This window comes from Artibeus jamaicensis, unplaced genomic scaffold (genome assembly GCF_021234435.1).
Source record: "Artibeus jamaicensis isolate MK-2021 breed Jamaican fruit bat unplaced genomic scaffold, CSHL_Jam_final scaffold_584, whole genome shotgun sequence".
Classification (NCBI taxonomy): Eukaryota; Metazoa; Chordata; class Mammalia; order Chiroptera; family Phyllostomidae; genus Artibeus; species Artibeus jamaicensis.
This window is the reverse complement of record NW_026522048.1, coordinates 13,941,685-13,963,779: the sequence shown is the minus strand read 5'-3', so window position 1 is coordinate 13,963,779 and position 22,095 is coordinate 13,941,685. Positions and strand designations below refer to the sequence as shown.

Sequence of the window (22,095 nt, the reverse complement as noted above, 5' to 3'; positions counted from 1 at the left end):
CATGACTCTGTTCACTGTAAGTGGTCTCCTTTAAAGGCTCAACAGGTTCAAGTTCTATATATGAGTCATCTTGTCTTTCTGATGTGTCTGTGTCACTTTCTTCACTTTTCCCCATCACCTCATTGTCAGACTCATCATGCTCTTGATCATTTTCTTTATCAGATTTATCAGAATACATATCTTGGTCCTTAAAATGCTGTCGTTCAATTTCACTATCATTTAACCTTAAGAAAAAGAATTATTAGAAGGAAGAATAGAAGATGTTAAGAATATTTAATTTATAACTAAGAATGGATATGAAACATTTACTGAGAATTTACTATGTGTCAGGCATTATTCTTAGTGTTTTATATAGTTTTAGTTATTTAATCCTCAAAATAACCCTATGAGAGAGGTAATATTATTCTCACTTTACAGATTAGTAAATGGTACAGAGAAGTTAAGTAAAAATCTGGGAAAATGTTAAAAAATATGACACTGAGCTCTTTGGCTCTCTACTACTTGGGGATGAAACTGTCCAAAAGCAAAATTTTAGACTGTCTCTTGCTAGATTTTTTTCTTTACACACAGATCATCACTTGAATCAACCTGTCACTTGTGGTATGAAGGAAAAACTTTAAGTCAAGATCATCAGAGAGACTTTCGAGTGAACTGAAATGAAGTATGGCTTTCCATTTGCAAAGGTCTCCAAAGTTATTCAAAATAAGTCCAAGAATAAGATTAGAAAATGTAAAAGGTAAGTAATTATAGTTATTTAATACTTGACTGATAAGCTTATTAATCTTGGGGAAAAGGTCCAAGGAGAATTGGAAATGAAAATATAGCCTAAGGAAATGAACGTGTAATCTAACAGTGATCAGTGGCTATAACCAACCCTATTTACACTAACCTGAAAGTGTTCAGGGTTAATAATCTGAAAGAATTATTAAAAAAAGAATATTTAAAAAAACCTCACAGAATCAAATTTTTTAATGTAGAAATTTCTTATTTAGGAAAGTATCTGTGGGTTTCATTGAGCATAAAATTCTTATAGGAATGAACCCTAAAGTACTTCACAAATGAATACATGATGCCATTATATATAACTGATATTTTAGCAATGCTGAAATAATATCAGAGCAAAGAAGTTTTATTTGATTCTTGTTAGGCTCTATTTTTCTAAAATCTTCATTTTTTTGGATTTTAATCAGAGAATTACTAATAGAAATTCGTATTTATATACATACTATTTTCCTTCTTTCCCTTAATGATCATATATTTTAAAAAGTAGTCTAAAATTGCTACCTCTCCTTTCTTACCATCTATTCTCTCCTTTACCTCTCACAATCTGGTTTACACTCCCCTAAGTCCAGTGAGTGTGTTTCCTTAAAGGTCACTAACGATGGCTTAGTTAACAAATCCAGTGGCCTTATCTAATTGTCACTTCCTTTGACTTCTCCTCAGCACTGGACTTAGATAATGATTATTTTCCTTGAAATAATCTTAATACTTGGGTTCCATGTATAATTGTAGTTGTATTTTTTTAAGCTCTCCGATCCCTCTTACTTCCTTCTACCCTTAAATACATACATTCATCCTCCTTGGTTCTTTTTTATTTTCTCTGTCTTCTCTCTTTTTTGGCAAGTTATCCAATTTTTATTTGATTTCCAAACCATGCATGCAGGAATAAGCTTTAGACCCATGTTTTTAAATGCTTGGCTGATATCATCGATGTCCTGGGACCTCAACATGTACACGTATTCTCAACATGTACAATATTTAATAAGCTATTATCTCCCAAACATGGTCCTTTGTTTTACTATACCATCATCTTCCCTATCACTCAGGCTTAAAATTTGGTAATCTTCTTTAACTTCACCCACTGCCTGTCCCTTACACCCAAGCAGACTTTAAGTTCTGAAGCTAGGCTCCCACCATTCTTAACTCTGAATCTTTAGCTCCCAGCTCATTTTCTGTCATATAACCAAATAAATATGTTGGAATGTTGATTCTACTTTTATAAAAATCTGTTATATTGATCCTCCCCCTGATTCAGTAGAAGGATGCTATGTTTTAATCCTATAAATTCCAATCCTATATTACCCTAAATTATCTCTCCTTTGGCTGTTTATGCTATTCTTTTCTTCCTAATATTTATAGTTATCCAGAATTTTATAGGTTTCAAATGATACAAACCATCTCTTCAGAATCACAGAGCTAATCAACTGTTGTACTAGATTCAAATTTAGGATCTTTTCAGATTCATCTGCCTATTCACAATGTGGTAAATTATACAGAAAAATGTATAGTATCTTACACAGAAAAGGGCCTTCAAAATTTAATGAATAAATAGGTGAAGCAGATGAATTTTTAAGGTCCCCAAATAAGGGCATTTAAAGATTACCTAGTATGCAACAAAAACAATGAATAGTTTACAGGTGAAGAACTTCAAGGAAAAAAATTTCAGGAAGAGCCCCCCCCCCCCCCCCCAAAAAACACCCATTTCTATATAAATTGTGCTCCCATCCCCAATCTAATCCCATTCAAACTTTTGTTCTGAGTGTTAAGAAAAAACTCTAGATTATAATTTTGCAAAGAATGGATATAAAAGGTCAGAAAATATAGGCTTTCAAAGAGTGAAGAAAAAGAGTCAAGCAAAAGGATAAAAAAAACCCAAAATGGTCATCTCAGGTCACAGGGAAGAGAGGAGCAGTCTAACAAGTTTGAGGACAGCAACCCAATGCTGACAGTGGTAAGTGGCTGCAGAACACACACTGAACATTGGGACAAGGGAAGAAAAGAGAAAGTCTAATGTTTTTCCTACAAAGCAACAAAGAGAGCTGAACCTTGAGCAAAGTACTGAGTTTCCCTGAAGAATATTTTTTACTTTCCCTTGGAGAAATATATTTTTTAGTATTAACTACTAACAGTTAGTATTAAATGCTTCAGGGAATAATACCACAACAAGGGACAATTCCAACTTGAAACACAATATAGTGGGAGAATTCCACAAATACAAGGAAGAATTAGTCTGATGGTATTATAAAAAAAAAGTGCTACAGAACAGCAATAGAAGAGCAGATTATATTATTTCATGGTTAAGAGGCATGAGAGTCTTCACATGTGATCTGATATTTGAGATTGCTCTTTAAGAATACATAGTTTTGTGATAAGACAAAAGACCAAGGAAAACTAGAAATCATTCTTAATGAAGGGAACACCATGCCCAAAGACAAGGTAGACAGCTTGGCTGCATTTGGGAAATAACAAATAACTTACATTAGCCAGGATCAAGGAAATAACTTTCTATACCTTATCACCGTAACTAAACAAATCTTAAACCAGGTCTTAGGCCATATAGTAAGAAGACAGCTAAGTTTCAATCCTAGATACACTACAAACATTCCAAGCCTGCCAGCTAACCCAATGAACAACATGGTCTCTAAAATAATCACCAAATCAGGGGTAATATCTACTTACTGGAAATTGTCACCACTGTGGAGATTGTTAGCACGTAGTAAGCCATACAGAGTCACATGTGTGCTCTCCGATGAAATGCTTAGGTCATGTTCCTTTCCTTCCCTGATCATTGTACGTTTAAGAAGACTAGAACATTTCAGAGCCAACTCCAAAGCATCCATCCAGCACCTTCCTAGAAGAGCAGAGATTCATAAGCAGTATAATTCAAGAAACTACAAAAACTAGCATCCATCTAAATTTAACACTGTTAGCCTTTAAGCACACTATTATTTCTTTGAGACAAATGCACTGGAAAAGTTATTTTGAGCATAAAGTCTTATACCAGGATTTTTAATCCAATTTTTCAGTTTATCATGTGATTTTACCTACTATAAGAAGTATTTAAAAACTACTGGTAAATGAAGAAAATACAGTACACATTGGTAAACAGACCTAATGAAAATACATGTATTTTATTTTTAAAATCTTAGAACATTAATATGTTGTATAATTTAAAAGTACCAAAATAGGCACATAAAATATACTGAAGGCATTACTATATTTGTACTATAAACAAACTATCTAAAACAATCCTTTGTTGTTGATAGTAGGTCTGTTCCCAGGTTTGGCATCCATTTACTTATATGTATGAAAAATTTTTTAAGTCAGGAAAATGCCTGTATAATACTGTCCTATTAGTTAGTAAAAACACTAGTAACCTTATTTTTTAAATTAAAAATTAGAACTGTAATTAGCAGAAAAAATATTAGTTCACTTAAAATTCATACATATTTTGTTTCAACATCTGCTGGAAATATCAGCCAAATAAAATACTTTCATAACAAAAGCTCATGCTTATGATGTTTTAATTTTAAAAATAATTATCTGGTAAAAGTAAACTTTGGAAGGTTACCAGATTCCTTAGGCTAGGCTAGTCTAAACTATAAAACATAAAAGTGAGGCAGAAATCCATGATCAATTATTAAGGTTTTAAAGTTACTTTGATTAGAAATAAATAAGTTTTATTTTCCCTGTATTTGCTTCAGGAATTAACTATTAAGTTAAGAAGTACAGAAAAATGTCTTAGGTTAAGAAAGCTTAACAACAGTTGTATGTGTTTTATAAATGTTTATACTTAGTTGTACAATATAAGTAGTATTAAATGTACCTCTAAAACAATAAAACTTAATGAGTTACCATAGAGAACACCAACCAAGTCAAAAAAGATGTTAAAAGGTCAATGGAGGATTAAGAAGAAAACTCTAGGCTGCTAATTTACCACTCAATTATCCAATGCTTCCTTCCTATCAGATTCCTCTGTTGTCTACCAAGTTAATAATATATTTGGTGTTCTAAGGAATTTCTGATTATAACACATCTGCTGCAAATACCATACTAAAGACAATTTTTTCCCCAAAGGAAAACACAGAGTGGTTTATTAAATAAACCCTAAAAATGAGACCCAAATCCAATCCGTTAAAACCTGTATTTACCATCAGACTCAGAAGTAGCTCGGATGATCAAGTAACTGCTGGGTAAGGGCTGAGTTATGGACCCCACTGCTTCACCCCTGGGACCCTTAAAATAATCAAATAAAATAAAAATAAGCAAAATAAGTGGCATATAGTTTTATGAGATCTCAACTTTGTATTATCCATTATTATTGGTAACAATCTAAGTTAGGTATGGATTATAATTTAAAAGCAAACAAGGTTTAATTTCATGCTTATTGAGAAAGTAAATGTGGAGTATTAAGGAAAGTCTTCCTGTTCCAACAAATATACCTCCTTATCAAAAACTGAATACCTTATAGTTATCACTAAACATTATTTCTGTACATTGTTTACATATTAAAGGGAATTCCCTAAATTTTACCATACTAGATAAAATTGTACTTTAACAGAGAATTTCTACCCCACATATACTACTAGAAAAAAATACTTTATTTCTAGAAGCCCATAAAGAAACAGCTAGAAATATATGGTAGTTACAATTTACAAGAAAAAAAAATTTTTTATTAGGTCTAGGGAAAAAATAAAGATCCATTTTATAACCAATGATATACTTGTTTATAAATACCAACTATAAAAGCTAATATTATTTAACCAGGAACAAGAAAGAAAAAGGAATTTTATTGTTGTTGGCCAGGGTTATTTGCTTTAGAAGTATTTGACACCAAGAGCTCTACAGTAATTAGTATCACCAAGGCTACCTTAGGTGGACATGGATCTTAACTAGAAAAAAAATCTGAGTGTTGAGAAGTCCTGGCTGGGTGGCTCTGTTGGTTAGAGCATCACCCTGATATGCTAAGGTTGCAGGTCTGATGTCAGGGAATATATAAGAATAACCCAATGAATATATGAACAAGTGAAACAACAGATCTCTATCTCCCTCTTTCCTTCTCTCTCAAACCAATAAATAAAAATTAAAAACAAAATCTGAGGATTGAATTTATAGTATAATTTTGATAGAAAAAAATAATTTTTTGGTTGTCAGATCAAGGAATAAAATGAACTTTAATAAGTACATAAACATTTAAAAGTAAAGATGCAGATTCAAAATGAAGTAACAGAAAAATCAATATGATTTTTTCAAATGTCTTAAATTCCTTAGAGAAGGAGTAGAGAATGAATGCAATATATAAAAAGTTTTGAAAATAAAATTCTCTCACTTGAGAATCACATTATATATAAACACCATAGGTTGTATGGCTTAAAAATCTTTCCCTCATGGGAACTATCTAATTCCAGTATGGAACTAACTGTAATCCTAAATTTACTTCTGACTCCAGACTACTGAAATAAAGGTAAAAAGTCCAGGTTTTTTCCTAGGTATATGTATATTGCCTAATTAAGGAGTACCAAAAGTATTTAAAAGCTGAACCTACTTTTACCTAGCCCTCATCTCAATTAGGTGGTTTTCCTTAAAGGAGTCCTAAACCCTTTATTCAAATGTAACTGACCTCCTTTCAAATTAAAACATTGATTGCTTTGTAAAAACTTAAACCAGACTCATTTTATTCATTAGCATATCTACTATTTGTAGAATTTCTTGGTAGTTAATCAAACAAGGCATTTCTACTTTCATGATTAAGTTTCTGCTATTATAATACAGGAGTGACTACAGAAATGCTTTTTAGGTATAAAGGACAGGTGGTAAACACAATGCCCATGAGCCGAACTGGGCCCTCCACCTGGTTTTATCTGGCCTGGCACCTTGTTTCTACCCAGCAGCAGCACTGAGTTCTCGCTTAACTATTAAGGAGTAGTTACATTTATATGTTCCTAAAATTACATGTGGTCCTTTGAAGGCAACTGAGAGGTTGATGTGCCCCCTCCCCACCCTACGCTCATGAAAATGAGGTTGACACTCCCGGATAAAGCATTAGAGCTCCATCTTCGAAGAAAGTTGCATCTCAACAGTAAGTAGGACTGTGATTGCTTATAGGATTCTTCTTAGCACATATTTACATCACTACAGGAAAAACCAAAAAAATAAATGGCAGCTTCTGTTCTAGGCGATTTTATAATTTTGATAAAGAGAAAAACATAGTAAACACAATACAGTGTTACAAAGCAAGATTATTCACTGCATTTTTTTAAGTACAAATTGAATCCCCATTGCCAAGAGATAATAAGGTACAATATAAATTAGAAAAACATTTTCTGGAGAAAATTTTAAGTTAGATCTTAAAGGTAAAAAGGACTTTTAGTGCGCATTTCATTGTGAGTAGAGACAGAGGAACAATGCCCTTGAAAACAAAAATAAATTTATAAGTGTTGGCAGAGAAGAGCAATCATTAGATTGATTTATCTCTGTTCTACTCAAAGACTGTCATTTTACCTTTTACCTATATAACAAATGCTTACCTTCACGGCCCAAATAGACTGCTCCAAAGGGTGAAAAAGTTTGAAACAAAAGCCATCCTTTTTTGATGGCCGCTCAATTATTTCACAGGCATTCAGAAGGACAGTTCCTACCCACTGACCATTTTTTTGGGTTTTATAGATCAGTAGCACTCCTGGTTTCAACACACACCACAACTTGGTCCAGCTCTTTAGAGTACCACGAATCTATAGAAAATGAATTTAAGAAATAAAGCTCTGCTTTTCTCTTTGTGTTCCACAAGATACAAACTAAAGTAATGGTAAACAGTATGTTTTAACCTAAAATTTCCAGAAAAATGAACAAGTTAGAGTCAATGGATACTTTTTTAAAGCGACTAAATAACAAGCACTGATTAAAAAAAAAAAAAGAAGAAACTCTTACCTTTTGTGACAGCATGGACTGACTAGAAGATTATTATGCTAAGTGAAATAAGCCAGTTGGTGAAAGACAAATATCTTATGATCTCACTTATATATAAAATCTAATGAACAAAGTAAATCTGCCAAACATAACAGAGACAGAGGCACGGATACATGGAACAGAATGAGGGCTGTCACCGGGGAGGGGCTTCGGGTAACTGGATGAAAGAAGGTGACGGGAGTAGCCAAAGAACAAATATGCACAACCCACAGACACAGACAACAGTGTGGTGAGGTCCAGAGGGAAGGGGGTGGAAGGAGGTGGACAAAGGGGGACATCTGTAATGCTGTCAGCAATAAAAATATAGTTTAAAAAGTAGTATGAATACTGCTTCTGAGGATCTTAAATTCTAGCAGGAGAATTGGGTCAGTAGTTTCAAAATACTATATACCAAGTAAAACTGTTTTCCTAACCTTCCAGGTCAGGTCGGGTGCTACTAAAATATACTTTCCTGATATCAAGATTTGCCTCTTAGCATCTAAAATAGCTATAATTTTATTTCTGTTAGTGCAAGATTATTCTACCTTTTAAGATTTTACCCCCCTACTACTACATAAAGAGTACTGAAAACACTGTTAGCACACACTAGGAATTCATTCCCTAAATATTTGGCGAGTGGTAGAGAGAAGGAAGAACATCCATCCCTATAATGACCTTCTCTAAATTATATGATTCTAAGTAATTACATAGAGTGTGTCATATAAACCTCTTGGGTAAATTTAAAACACAAGTTACATAAATTTCTCTAGCCTTATAAAATGTTCCTCATCCTAGGGTTTAATGCTATGTCAAAAATAGTCTATAGCTAGCTTTTCCTATTCTATCTCTGTAATCCATTAAAAGTGTTTCTATGCAAGTCACTGAATTCAAAATACTGAAAAAGATGCTAATGTAATACTGAGATTAAAAACCAGGAATTGTTCTCAGTTTTATTTACTGTAAAACAGCTATTCTACCAATGCACTTATAGAAATTATTAAATATATATAGGGCTCCCAAACTCCCCAAAGAGGCATACCACAGTAACTCTAAACAAGAAAAAATTAGAAAGGAGGAGTTTGGAGCCAGGCATGAAAAAAAAAAAGAGAGAAAATCTTAAAGAAAAGGTATGTGTATATGTAAAAGAGATGGAAAGATGAGAGTTGAGAGTTACTCTGAGATAAGATTCTGGATCTTGGTGATGTGATAGTAAAACATGGATGGCATATTATCAAAATGAAGGTAAGACTTAAAAAGTCGGCCAGGGGATGTGTTGGGAAGTTTTGGAGAGTTGGTTGGGAAATCCCATGTTGAAAGACAAGAGTAGGTTTAGCCCTGAAAAACCCAAGTAAGATCTGTAGCTTAAAGTCTTCAAAGCAGAGCCCAAATTACAAGGTGTTTTCAGCACAACATTGAAGAAGACCCTAGCATTACTTGAAACCATCACTAAGTTCTTCCAATGTTAGTAAGAGAACTTCAATGACAGATTTCATAAAGATTTTAGGTTGGAGACTGTACCAACTCTTTGCAAAAGTGAAAGGCTTCCAGGGCTGGGGTAATTTTTAGGTCAATGCTAGGTATTGAAACTTCTTGGGAGGCAGGGTCTTTACAAAATGATCCTTAAAGTTAGCCTTAGCCTGAAAGATTACTACCAAACATTCTTCAGAAAAGAACAAGAAAGAGGACAGAGTGACGGAGATGATAAAAAAAGAAATAAAAATAAGTGGGAATAACCAGACGCCAAAAAGGTAAGGTATAGGAACAGCAACATGTACATTTCTTTGAACACTAATCCTTTTCAAATGATACTTTTAGTATTAACTTTGTCTCATATCTTCTCAATAATGTATACACCAAGTCTACAATGATACTAAATAATAATTTTAAAAGCAAGCTAAAATTACTTTACAGCATATTGATTAGACTACATAATGTCATAAAAATCAAAAAGCCTTTTTAAAACAACTGCTATGCGTACCTGATGTTGTGTTAAGAGAGACAACATTAAGGTTCTTTCTCACTAAGATTGCAACAGAGAACCTCTGGGATACAATTAATAGTTTGTCGGTGAAAACAATCAAGCTAGTAGTTATTTATGTCTTGTAGGCTTTAGTGCACTCTGGGCTCTCCTATTCCAGTAGGTAAAGATTCTATACAAACTGACCTTCAACCAGTCAGCCATAACAATAACAGAAGGATCTGTGATTGTACTGAGTAACTCCTTTGTGGCTCTTTTCTTCTCGATAATTTTTCTTTTGCACCTATTTTACAGAAATAATAGAAAAATTAAAAATTCATTAGAAATGAGTAATTTCTCTTCAAAAATTTTACACATATGAAATATAGACGATAAAATTCTAACCCTCTTTTAGAAATTTACCATCTCAGGATAAAAGAACTATTTTTTGTTTGCTTCTGCTTTTTTCTTGAGAACTGGTAGAAATTTTTAGAGAAGTAAGGTTAAAAGCTGTGTTTTTCCTGATCACTAGTCCAGTTTTCTGTATCTTTTAAAAGAAATTTAGATTTTTAAAATTACACAATACATAAATATAATCTCATGGTAAAAAATTTTAAACAACACAAATAAAGCTAAAATGCCATCTTTATTATACCCTATCTTATTCCAATCCACAGAACTGACCACAGTTAATCTTTCTGAAAACAGTATCTTTTCAGGCCTTTGCTATGTATAAAACCTATAAAAATATATAGTTTCTCCTTTTTTGAGTTTATAAGCATACTAAATTTTTTTCTCCCATTCAATATTTTTTGGATCATTTTCATGACCACCTCATTTTTTAAACTGCTACATAGAATTTCTAGTATAAATAATAAGAGCTAACATTTACTAGGTACATTCTGTGTACCAGTAACAGTTCTAAGCACTTTACACATATTATCTCATTTAACCTTTACAATAATCTTGGGAAGTAGGACTACTAGTATCCTTAATTTACAAAGAGAAAACTGAGGCACAGGTAGTAGCTTGCCCAGGATCACATAGCTAGTAAGTCATGGAGGCAGGATTCAAACAGAAGCAGACTGGCCCTAAAATACATGCTCTTAACCACCATGCTATATTGAGTCTAAATTTTTCTTAATATATTAATATTCTCATACTGATGGAAATCTACCATTAGCAGTTTTTTCATATTATGAACAATGCAGCAATTGTTTACAATGACCAATTTTCCTCTTTCCTGACTTATAAGAAATAATTAAGAAACTACAACAAAGAAATTAATTCATTCAAAATATCAAAGTTTTACCTTCTGAGATAATATGGGAAAGTAGCAGTGAATTAATGTAGTCTCATTACTGCTTTGTTGTTATTACATGAATGGGAGAAGAGTGGTGGTAACCTATGTGATATATATACTTTTGAACTCTAATATAAAATCTTCCTACTTTCACTTAATGGTAATGAGACTGCATACAAATAACAAGATTTTAATAACTCCACAGCCAAAACACTGTAGACTTTTGGTCTTTATTATCATGCATATCTGAATTAACAGTAGATTTATTATGAAATTGCAAATGCATACAAAATGAGATATGGAGTGGGAAGGGGTAAAAGAGACTACACAAGGATCAGAGTCATTGGAAAGCATGTGTTCCTTAGGCTGTAGGATCAGTGGCCAATCTGGAAGGCAGCCCCCATATTGCACATTTCTTAAGAGAACCTGGAAATCTGAACTAGTGATTGCTGAATTTTCAAAACACTGTGTAGGTAAAACAAAATACAGCGGGTCCTCAAATAACATTTTGTTCAGCACTGTTTTGTTATGATGGTGATGACATGCTGTAGGAATTTAACTCTTGTTTATATTAATTAGCTTATGGTAAAACTAGTTTTGTCATACATCATGCATCACAGTTTCAAGAATCTACTGACAGTGTTAGGTGAAGACTTACTATATACATCTACCCATGAGCCAAATTCAGCCCATGCATGACCTAGCAGTTGGTAATCTCAAATTTCAAAGTGCACCAGAGCTGCCCATCAGGTGCCCCACAACCCAGTGGTATAAATGATGAGAGCACAGCTCTGCAGACATAGCTGGTCCTCAGCTCCAGCAGTGGCCACTTAAGGCATGGAGGAGCTCTGGGGTGGTCATTATGCAGCCTTTTCAGTTGACTCCAGAATGTTGTACAAATACTGATATTTTTTATCTGTGCCTGCCTGGATTTTTTTTCTTCTTTCAGGAAGACACTTTATTTATTTTATTAGCCTACTTTCAAAAGCACATGTAAAGCATTGTGTTAGTCATGAAATAACTTTGGAAACTAACCTTGAGAGATTCTTTTTTCGTGAGCTTGCTTGAAGTTGAACTGTCCCTATCCGAGCCATTATAAAGTTTAGATTCAGACTAAAATCACATAAAAATGAACACAAAATTAAAAACCTTCATTTATTCTACACACATGACATAAAAATATTAATGTTCAAGCTATGCTTGTGATATTCTTCCCATTTATTGCTGTTATTTAGGCAAATGTTGATTTTCAAATACTAATTTTTTCCATGTAGTATAGTATTAGGATTTAAAAATTAATTCACATTAAACCCACAACCAAAAAAAGTAATAAGTAACCAACAAATTAATCTACAGTATGTACACTGTAGATTAATTTCTATGTTCCATGGCTTAATGAGAAAATTTATAATATAACATACTTCTTAAATACTATTAAATTACAAATATTTATAGTATTAGTTTAAAAGTTAATGGAAATTAATGGCTTTTTACTCTTTACCAAGTACTATGCTAAACACTTTATGTGCACTACCTCATTTAATCCTCAAAGCAACCCCATGAGATAGCAGTAGCATCCCCCTTTTGCTAATAAGGAAATGAAAACAAATAGATTAAATAACTGACTTCCTAAAATCACACAAAGCGAATAAACAGATAAGCTGGATTTGTACTCTAGTCTAATTCCCAGTCTCATGCTCTTAGCCATCTCACTATATTGATTTCTCACCTTTTAAAACTATTCATATATAATCTCAATCGGACTCAGATATAAGACTTATCTTCATGAGCAATAGGAAATCTGTTTCCTAGACATGAAAAGATCTGGGTAGGTAGTTCCTAAAAGATTCAAGTATATAAGAGACCAGCAGGCCAGAAGGGTGTCATTTGAGCTTGATAAATTAGAGTACATATACTTCAAGAAATCCCTACCAAATTGTATATAGCTACTTCTGGGAAAAAAAATTAACAAAAAGGATCTAGTGACCCAGAGTTGTATAGTATTTTAAACTAAATGACTAATAAAAAATGAAGGCTAAAAACCATATGGTCATATCAAGAGATGCAGAAAAAGCACTTCATAAAATCCAGCACTCATTTATGATAAAAACTTAGCAAAGTGGAAATAGAGGGAACATACTTAAACAAAATAAAGGCCATATATGACGAATCCACTGCCGGCATCATATAGACAGGCAAATTATAAGTGTTCCTCTTAAGATCCAGAACAAGACAGGGATGTCCACTTTTACCTCTCTTATGCAACATAGTACTAGAGGTCCTAGCCACATCAATCAGACAAGAAGAAATAAAAGGCATCCAAATTGGAAAGGAAGAAGTAAAGCTGTCATTATTTGTAGATGGCATGATACTGTACACAGAGAACCCCAAAGATTCTACCAAGAAACTGTGAGAACTGATAAATGAATTCAACAAAGTATCAGGATACAAAATTAATATCCAGAAATCAGCTGCATTTTATATGCTAATAATGAACTAACAGAAAAAGAAATTAAGAAAACAATCCCATTTACAATTGCTACAAAAAGAATAAAATACTTAGAAATAAACCTAACCAAGGATGTAAAAAACCTGTACTCAGAAAATCATAAGATATTGAAAAATAAATAGAAGATGGAAGTTAAGTGGAAGCACATACCATGTTAATAGGGAAAATTAACATCATTAAAATGTCCATTCTACCCAAAGCAATATACTGATTCAGCACCATTTCTAACAAAATTCAAATACCAAAAATCATGACATATTTCACAGTGCCCAATATCAAATTATACTATAAAGCCATAGTAATCAAAACAATATGGTACTGGCATAAAAACAGACACATAGATCAAATGAGCAGAATAGAGAGCCCAGAAATAAAGCCACATCTTTACAGTCAATTAACACTCAACAAAGGAAGCAAGTACATACAGTGGGCTAAAGATAGTTTATTCAATAAATTGTTTGGGGAAAACTGGACACATACATCCAGAAAAATGAAACTAGACTACCTTCTTACAACACACACAAGAATAAATTCAACATGGATCAACAAATTAAATATTAGACCCTAAACCATAAAAATCCTAGAAGAGAACATAGGCAGCAAAATCTTGAACATTGCTCATAGCAATTATTTTATTGGATATATCTTCCCCAGGCAAGGGAAACCAAAGAAAAAATAAACAAATGGGAATACATCAAACTAAAAAGTTTTGCACAGCCAAGGAAAACATTAACAAAATTAAAAAGACTACCCACAGAATGGGAAAGCATATTTGCTGTTACATCTGATAAGGAGTCAAAATCCAAAATTTATAAAGATTTACAAAATTCAACACCAAAAAAACTCCTAATTAAAAATGACAAAGGAACTGAATAGATACTTCTCCAAAGAGGACATACAGACGGCCAATAGATATATGAAAAGATGCTCAAGGTCACTAATCATCAGAGAAATGCAAATTAAAACCACAATGAGACATCATCTTACATCCGTTAGAATGCCTGTCATCAATAAATCAACAAACAACAAGTGCTAACAAGGATGGGGAAGAAGCATTCCTACTGTTGGTAAGAATGCAGATTGGTGCAACCACTATGGAAAGCAGTATGGAGATACCTCAAAAAATTAAAAATGGATCTGCTGTTTGAACCAGTGATTCCACTTCTGGGGATATATCCAAAGGAACCCAAAACACTATTCAAAAGAACATAAGTGCCCTTATGTTCACTGCAGTGTTATTTATAATCACCAAGATATGGAAGTATCCCAAGTGTCCATCAGTAGATGAATAGATAAAACAACTACACAATGGAATATTATTCATCTGTAAAAAAGAAGAAAATATTACCCTATGTTACCTTTTGTGAAAGTGTGGATGGAGAACATTAGGCTAAGTGAAATAAGCCAGTCAGAGAAAGACAAATACTATATGATTTCACTCATATTTGGAATCTAATGAACAAAATGAACTAAAAAGGAAAATGGGGACAGACTCATAGATGGAGAACAGGAAGACAGCTGGGGGGACAGAGAAAGGTTAGGAGATGGAGGGACTGAGCAAAAGGGAAAAGGACTCATAGACATGGACAACAGTGTGGTGATTGCTCGGGGGAGTGGGGCATAAGGGGACTAAATGGTAATGGAAAAAAATATAATAAAGATTAAATAAAAAAATAAATTACTAAGTTTTCAGAATGAACAGGTTACCTTTTAAATACCAAAAACCATAAACTATTCTTGTTGGGAATATTTTACTAAGTTTTCCTTCTTTTATAACCTTACTGACCACAATCATAATAATGAAGTCAAGATTCTAACTCACTTTTTTTTACTCTAAAGCAATGTTGTCTAGTAGAGCTCTCTGAATGACAGAAATGTCCTATATCTGAGTTGTCCAATATGGTAGTCACAAGTCATATGTGGCTGTTTGAGCACTTGAGATGGCTAATGTAACTGAGAAATTGAATTTCTAATTTTATTTAATTTAAATTTAAAGAGTCACATATGACTAGGTGCTGCTGTACTCAAAGGGCAGTTCCAAAGCACACTGTTTCAGTAAGGTATGTAAACTTTCTTTTTGGCCTCCCCATTTCCCCGTCCACCCCACACCCACCCACCTCCCACTCAAAGACTACATACATATCGGAAGCAGTGGTATGTAGATCTGGGGTTTAAGTGCTTAGACTTCTGAATAGGAAGGGATACCATTATACCACAGATTGCATTCTATCATTAGCCATGGCAGACCCAAGATACTTATTTACTCTACAGTTTTAATTACACATCTTATATAAAATGATCAAGGCATTTCTCATGTATAGCTACATATAAAATATACATCCATATATTTAGTACTTCCATCCTAAGTACTTTTACACATTTGATGGATAGATCTTTATATAATGAATACCTGAAAATTAAGTGTAAATAAAATTTGTGTAAAATTATAGATTGAAAGATATCATGGCATCTTCTCAACTGCTCCCAAGAACAGGAACAAAAAACATAGTTTTTAAAGCAAACCCTATTGCTGAGAATAACAGAGAATTTACAAGCTTAAAAAATAGGTTTTCTTACTTCATATCACTGACTCAAATCCACAAACATAAAAAGTTTCTCCTGCTATTAAACCTGACCAGAAATAAAAGGCAAAAACCAAATCCCTTTATATTATGGAAATTTAGTGAATTACAAACCCAGAGGAAAGCCAAGGCATCATATAGTATTTCTCAACACGTACTTTGAAAGAAAAAACAAATCCTAATAGACCTAAGAACATATACAAGTATCCCAGTTTGAGAAATATTAATTTAGGGAACTATACTTTTTTCTAAGAAAGACATCTTTGGCCTTTTGTAAGATGTACACATTTTGACTGTCATTCAAATGAACTGCTAATACTTAAGTTTTTTTTTTTAACCATTAACTCTGAGAATTTCTTGGAAGGTGGGAAACTCTCAAGCTTCAGTTTGAGGAGTACTGCTGTAGCAACCACATCAGAAACAATATAACTCTACAGAGGATACTGGTTATTACCAATAGGCTATATTTGCAAGTAAACAACAGCATTAAATCAGCCCCAGTGAAACTTTCCTTTTTTCATACATACTACCTGGTTTAGATATACCAATATAAGACCATCTCATAAAAATCTGACAGGATTATAGTGTTAGTTCCCTCATCTTGTATATTAGAAAAATTTTGTAATCATATATTTGGGGAAGATAATATGCTTACCTTGCTCTTTGACATAGGAAGTGAAGAGTCATCTTTATTTTGAGAGATGTCTTCCCTTCCTCTTTCAAAACCTTTAAAAACATTGTGATTATATCAGTATTGGTACTACTGAAGATATGTAAGCATTAAAAAGCAAAAGCAGGTAAGTCATTCAATTTCAAATATACATTTGATGTACGTCAGTACAAGAAACCTAGACCAAAAATGTGGTTTTAAACTATTCTAAGTTTAAAGATTTCTAGTACAATAATTCTTTAGAATAGACTAAGGCCTTCCAAGGCAATGAAGTACATCCCTGAATCCACCAACATCAAGCTAAATACCTTTCTCTACTCATTGAGTACTTAGCATTAATGCAGGCCCCAGGGAGCATTCAGTCTTCTCGTGAGCAGTTTCCTAACAAAGAATCCTGATAAACCAATCCAACATACTTTTCACACCTCTTGCTAAACTGGAAAACAATTCCAGAATTGGTGATAAAAGATGACCAGGACAATAAATCTTAATTGAGGAACAGACTTAAACAAATCTAACAATGTGCTTATTGTGAGAATTAAATGAGAATGCACACAAAGCACTTGGCATAATATTCTACACCACAGTATACATTCAATTAATAATGGCCCTTATTATTAATGTCCCTGACTACTGCTAGGTAAATTCTAAAAAGATGAATCTAAAATACATGAATGTACTGGGATAAACATGCACAACCTTTTAATCAATATAATTAACACATTAATGCAACACTTTGCCAAAAGTAGTTAACAAATTAATCTTGTAAGAGTACACTTAGAGAAATGTTAATACTGAGATTTATGTGACAGGCACAAAAGGAGCTGTACTCATTTTAATGAAGTTCTTTCTACTTTTGAGGGTAATACTAACTCTTCCCTAAAATTATTTGTTCTAAGTCCAATAAAAGCCTATATTAGAAATACTAAAAAATCATTTCTAGCATATCAGTGATACCATTTATTCTGTATTTGGTTTATACCAGATAAAAACCAAATCCATTCAATTTTCCTATATCAAAAATTTATTGAATTTTTCTGTAATTATAAATAAGGAATCTCCAACTCCCACCCCATTCCCATCCCTCTGGTAAGAAGAATGATCACTCAACCCCAACAGGGGAGAAGAAAAAAACCTGCTTCATAAATGCAACATGCAATATGAAGTAAAAACTTACCAGAATTTGAATCTTTAGTGTAAAGTAAACCAAACATACATAATTCAGTTTAAAAATTCTAAAATATTTATTCAGAATAAAATACTTGTAATCAGTAATTCTCAATACTAAGAAACTAATATAAAGTACTTCAAAGACCTTCTAAATATATGTACAAGAGCACAAGGATTTTCTAAAAGTATATATTGTAAATTTAAAAATGATGTCTACTTTTATTCTCACAAAAATAGATGTTTACATCAATTTCTCTAGTAAAGTTTTGTATTTAGCTGAATCTCGACAAATTAATTTATTAGATTAATAAAATACCTCTTCACTATATCTACATTCACATATTATTATAAGAGGAGAACAATAAATTTTTTAAAAAACTACAAGTTTCAAGTTCAAATAAACTTTTCTTAACATGAAAATATGTCTCATGGGAAGTTTCAAATGTTGGAAAAGAACATTCATAAACCTGGGTTGTATATTATCTTTAAAAACAAAAAAATAAATCACATTTTAAGAAATGTTCTATACCTCAAACTTGGAAATCACATACTTATTTAAAAATAATGGCCCTGATGACTTCAAAGTTATTTAAAGTTGTTGAGGCATAAAGCAAAAATGGTTTCTAAGTCTGGTCAAATGCTTTGAGTTTCAACTAAGGGCAAATAAGTAGGTTATAACCATAAAATACAAAGAACATATAAAAATGTTCAAAGGCCTTAAAAAGAAAATATTGCCATATTGAGCACTAAGTTTTCAAGGGTAATTCCAAGGAAAGCAAAATATCACACTAGGGAACTCTCTTTACTCTGGATAAAGTTGTTTTCCCATGAGGACTCAAATCAATAATTTGGAACAAAAGGAAGAAATAAACATCCAACTGGAACAGAATGAAGAAAAAATAATTTTAAAAAATGGAGAGGCTGAGGAACCTCTGGGACAACTATAAACATTCCAATATCTGAATTATAGGGGTGCCAGGAGGAGAAGAACAATAGCAAGAAATTGAAAACTTATTTGAACAAATAATAAAGGAAAACTTCCCTGGACTGGCAAAGGAAACAGACTTCCAGGAAATCCAGGAAGCCCAGAGAGTCCCAAAGAAGTTATACCCAAAATGGAACACATCAAGGTACATCATCATTAAGTTACCCAAGATTAAAGATAGAGAATCTTAAAAGCAGCAAGAGAAAAGAAGAGTTACTTACAAAGGAGTACCCACAAGACCATCAGCTGATTTCTCAAAAGAAACCTTGCAGGCAAGAAGGGGCTAGAAAGAAGCATTTGAAGTCTTGAAAGGCAAGGACCTACATCCAAGATTACTCTATCCTGCAAAGCTATCATTTAGAATGGAAGGGCAGATAAAGTACTTCCCAGATAAGAACAAGTTGACAGAGTTCATCATCACCCAGTCCTTATTATATGAAATGTTAAAGGGACTTATCTAAGAAAAAGATGAAGATCAAAAACTATGAACAGTAAAATGACAACAAACTCACAACTATCAACAAATGAACCCCCCCAATAAAAACAATGAAAACAAAAACTAAGCAAACAACTACAACAGGAACAGAATGAGAGAAATGGAGATCACATGGAGGGTTTTTAGTAGGGAGAGAGAGGGGAGGAATAGGGGAGAAAAGGTACAAGGAAGAAGAAGCATAACTGGTAGGCATGAAATAGATAGAGAGAGGTCAAAAATGGTATAGGAAACAGAGAATTCAAAGCACTTACAGGTACGACCCATGGACATGAACTAAGTGGGGATGCTGGAAGGATGTGGGGTGCAGGGTGGACGGAGGATCGAGGGGGGAAATTGGGAAAACTGTTAAGCATAATCAATAAAATATACTTTAAAAAGTTGGTTTCCTAAAAAATGTGCAAAACAGTTTTTATTTTAAAAAGTCAGTTCCAAAAGTGTATTTGTTAGAAGCCAAAAGGACTCTGACAAAATATTTGTTAAGCTTTTCATTTTCCACCATATGTGGAAACTTAAGATTACTTTAAAATTACTTCTTTATTTTAAAAAGTGATACAGATAAAATCCTAAAGTCTACAATACATTATTGACCATCACTGATAATGCAGAATAGTTTCAGATCACAACTTTTCACCAAGTTTGCTTGTTAGTGATTTTAGGTAGTAAATTCCTTTCCTACTATCCTCTCCCCACTGCCACAATGAGATAGAAACCTGTTACTCCATCAAAATGGCTAAAACTAAAAGGACTAACACCAAGTACAGGTAAGAATGTGGAGTAACTGAACTCTATTCCTTACTGGTGGGAACGTAAAGGGGCATAACCACTGTGTAAAACTACTGACAGGTCTAGTAAAGCTGGATGTATACACTCTAATATACAGCAGTTCTGACCCTAGATACACCTAACAGAAATGAGTGTGTATGTTCACTGAAAGATAGGTATAAGAATGTTCATGGTAGTTTTATTCATAAGCACCCAAATCTGAAGCCAACCTAAACAGCCATTAATGGTAGAATAAATTAAACACAATTCTATTCACACAATGGAATGTTACAGACATAGAATATAAGCAATTACTACTACACAAAACAACAGACATAATACTGAGTGAAAGAAGCCACCTCACCCCTTCAAAAAAAAACAAGAAAAGAAAAAACAAACACTGAATGATTCCATTTATATAAAATTCAGGAACTGGCAAATCTAACCTACGGTGTTAGATGTTGGAACAGTGGTTTACCTTTGTTGAAGGAGAAATTGACTAGGAGGGGCATGAGAGAGTGTTCTGGGAATTGGGAAGTACTTACATATATCTATACATACTGAAAAAGATGTGTACTTAACTATAGGAAAGTTATGTTTCAATAAAGAGTAAATTAAAAACTCAGATATCCTTCTCTATTCTTCCAGATTATTAGACCTCTTTTGCTTTGACAGTCTTTCTCACGTAGCCTATGTCCATTTAACCTATTCTGTACCTCATTAATTCTGATTAATTAATCAACTCATGTTAATTATAATAAATAACACAATAACACTAATGAAAACAATAAAGCAATCACTATTCATTTGTAGGAATACTTGCAATTCAAAAATACTATGCTAGATGCTTTACTTACTTTATAATCTTTAAAACAATACCACAAAAAATGAACTGTATTTTATATATTGAAAAAACTGAAGCTCACAGAAATTTAGTAAACTGACTAATATTAGTAAGCGATAGTATGAGGGTTGACTCAAACTTAGTATAATTTTAAGAGTCATGCTGTTCCCTGGCTGGTGTAGTTCAGTGGATTGAGCGCAGGCCTGCAAACCAAAGGATCGTGGTTCAATTCCCAATCAGGGCATATGCCTGGGTTGCAGGGCACATGCCTGGGTTGCAGGCCAGTTCCCAGCAGGGGACCCACAAGAGGCAACCATACATTGATATTTCTCTCCCTCTCTCCTTCCCCTCCCCTCTAAAGATAAATAAATACAATCTTTTAAATATCTTTAAAAAATAAATAAAAGTCATGCTGTTTCTAGAATGCCTGGCTGCCTCTTCTGGGAGGCCTTGCTTTAACTGTGTGGGCATCTAGTGAGGTGCCCCCTTCTATGAGTCACACAGCACAGCACTTCACACATATTATCACAACATACTGCAATTACTTGTTTTCTTGTCAGTGTTCTGTACTTGACTGTGAGTTCCTGAAAAAAAGGAACTAATCCTTACTCATCCTTTTGAATTCAAAAGAAACTGATCTAAAAATTAATAAAAATGCATAAAACATAAATGAGTAATTTGATGTATACAGTTAATATTTACATAACCTGTGGAGGCGACTTCTTTCGAGAAGTTCCCCCCAGTGCCACGGACATGTGTGAGTGAATAAATATGGCTGAGACAAGAAGAATCTGCTTGAGGATGGTGGAGTGGGCTGTGGCCAGTTTCTCTGAGGAGAAAAAGGCCTCGAGCACCTTCTTCCATATCCTTTTATTGGGTTGTAATACACAGGAATAAAGGGTGGCAAGGATCAAACAGTAGATAACATTTCAAAAAGGTCTGAGGGTTTCAGTCTGAGTGAGTGTCTGTCAGGAAGAGAGTTGCAGAAACTTTGGGAGACATACTCATTTCCTCTTGGACCTTTATCATTGAATGAAAGCACTCTTAGCAGAGCAGATTTCACAGGTTTATCAGCAAGTCTTTGTGATGCCA

The 22,095-nt window shown here is 33.4% G+C and overlaps 1 protein-coding gene across 1 annotated transcript in view; it reads right to left on the bottom strand.

The window, feature by feature from the left end:
- Window positions 1-6: 6 nt before the first annotated feature.
- Window positions 7-22,095, bottom strand: part of OSBPL8 (oxysterol binding protein like 8) — a gene marked incomplete at its 3' end in the record, with an annotated part of 149,703 nt that continues 127,614 nt past the window's right edge. Inside the window, 8 exon segments of the mRNA XM_053658776.1 lie at window positions 7-224; window positions 3,460-3,631; window positions 4,932-5,016; window positions 7,308-7,511; window positions 9,890-9,968; window positions 9,970-9,986; window positions 12,021-12,098; window positions 16,732-16,802. Of these exon segments, the coding sequence (XP_053514751.1) occupies window positions 7-224; window positions 3,460-3,631; window positions 4,932-5,016; window positions 7,308-7,511; window positions 9,890-9,968; window positions 9,970-9,986; window positions 12,021-12,098; window positions 16,732-16,802 (924 nt within the window).